This window comes from Limulus polyphemus, unplaced genomic scaffold (genome assembly GCF_000517525.1).
Source record: "Limulus polyphemus unplaced genomic scaffold, Limulus_polyphemus-2.1.2 Scaffold547, whole genome shotgun sequence".
NCBI classification, from domain to species: domain Eukaryota; kingdom Metazoa; phylum Arthropoda; class Merostomata; order Xiphosura; family Limulidae; genus Limulus; species Limulus polyphemus.
In genome coordinates this window covers 159,474-161,453 of record NW_013666157.1, presented here as the reverse complement: position 1 = coordinate 161,453, position 1,980 = coordinate 159,474, and the positions used below count along the sequence as shown (strand labels likewise).

General features: G+C 29.2%; 1 protein-coding gene across 1 annotated transcript in view; it reads left to right on the top strand.

Moving 5' to 3' along the window:
• Positions 1 to 1,980, top strand: part of LOC106459014 (putative E3 ubiquitin-protein ligase UBR7) — a 61,780-nt gene that overhangs the window by 19,210 nt on the left and 40,590 nt on the right. Inside the window, exon 2 of the mRNA XM_022385394.1 lies at positions 1,125 to 1,259. Within this exon, the coding sequence (XP_022241102.1) occupies positions 1,125 to 1,259 (135 nt within the window). The remainder of the gene's footprint in view (positions 1 to 1,124; positions 1,260 to 1,980) is intronic.

Genomic DNA, 1,980 nt, shown 5'->3' with positions numbered 1-1,980 from the left:
CAATAAGCAATCCTGAAAAATATTTGGGGGTGCTTAACTTTTTTCCAGGTGTATAGTTCTGTTGGAACTAGAGATATTTTTCCAATCCTGGACAGGTGCCATGCCCACCTTCTATACTATTCCTTGTGTTTTGTGCTTTACAAATCACGTGTTATTACTTGAAACACATGTATATAGTCATTAGAATGAGCTCATTTGACACTATAATCCAACAGTAGTTATTTTCTAATTGGCACTCGCTTGTCTTCATCAGGTAGATGTAACTGCCAATAGTGTTGGCTACTTTAGTCATGTTAGCACTTACAGTTGTTTCTTATCTAAATATGTTACAGTTAAAGAGACAATTAAATTGCATTTAAGTTTTACTTATATCTTTGTTAATTATATATTATTTATGTTTTAAAATGCACAATTGAAAGGTTTAAACATTTTTAAAATTTTGCTCAAGGCTTGCAACTCTCTTGAAGATACTGTAATACTCCCCGAGGGCATTGTTGAGATGAATAATAAATGGTAAAGGAAAATAAAACATTAAAAATTAAGTATATGTGAAAAGTAAAAGATCTGAAATTACAAATATCATCAAAAGAAGATCTTTTACGTACATTTCATTGCACTGTACGTTAATGATATGTACAGTTAGTGATATGGTGGAGAAAAATAAAATTTAAACATTTACCTTAAAAATCTTTTGATAATCATTTAGGGGGGTCCAGAGGTTATACAAATAAAACTCAAACTGTAAGATGAAAAATAAAGAATTCTTATACATAAAATGAAAATCCCCCTTGCACTCACACTTAATTAAAATAATGCCATTCTTTGGTACAAGATACTTATAATCTTTAAAAAAGTCTTATCAGTTTTAGTGAGGGTGTATCAGAGTTACCATATATATTGTTGAATAGGTATCATTCCCCAGTCAGGTTCCTGCAAATTGCAGGAGACCCATGGGAAAAGTTTAATTGCTGCATATGATCACACAAAAAAATGAGCCCAATTTCAAATATATGTTGGAAACTGAAAATTATACTAATATATGCTTTTATAATCTAGGCTGTGTGGCTTACAATTGAAGAAAGTATTAGTTTCACGATGTAAATAAATGCATTGACATATTTCAGGGATATGTCAAGAGGCAAGCATTATATGCATGTGGAACTTGTAGCACAGTTGATAAAGATCCAGCCGGAATATGTCTGGCATGTAGCTATGCCTGTCATGAAGGTCATGAATTGTTGGAGTTATATACCAAAAGGTAAGATGTATTCATAAAGCTAACCAACTTAGCAGAATATTTTCACAAACAATTGACAAAATTACTTATGATGTAATAAAGGTTTTGTTTATTTTTTAATTTCTCAAAGGTTTATCTTTTTGATGATGTTGCTGTTATTATGTAAAGGTTTATTATTTGATAATATGATGTATTATAGCAGTTTTAGTAGGAAATAAATGTACATTGAAACTAAGAACAATTTTAGCTATGGTACTAGAAGGTTGTTTTATGACATAAAAGAAATGTTAGCTGAAAAATTACCACTATACTATTGAAATTATACTGAAATTGAATTAATTAAAAATGAAGAGATGGAAAATATGTCATAAAGGAAGTCACATTTTTGAGATACATTTATTGGAAGAGTTTGTAATAAGTTAAAGCTTTGTTTATGACTGTATTATCACTGTTATTATAGCTGATGAGGTACATAACAGTTTCAGTAAGGAAATTTGCTTAGAAAATCTTGCATTCAGTAAGTTGGAGATTACATACATTGAGAATGACAGAATTATTTTGAACATTGTACAATTATATATATATATATATATATATATATATATATATATATATGTGTGTGTGTGTGTGTGTGTAGTAATTAATTAATTTAATTTATTCTTCTACTAGTAGTTAGTAGTAGGTGTAGTTAGGTAAGTAAGTTAAGTTAACGTAACCTAACCTAGTTGTTCGTTTGTTAGTTA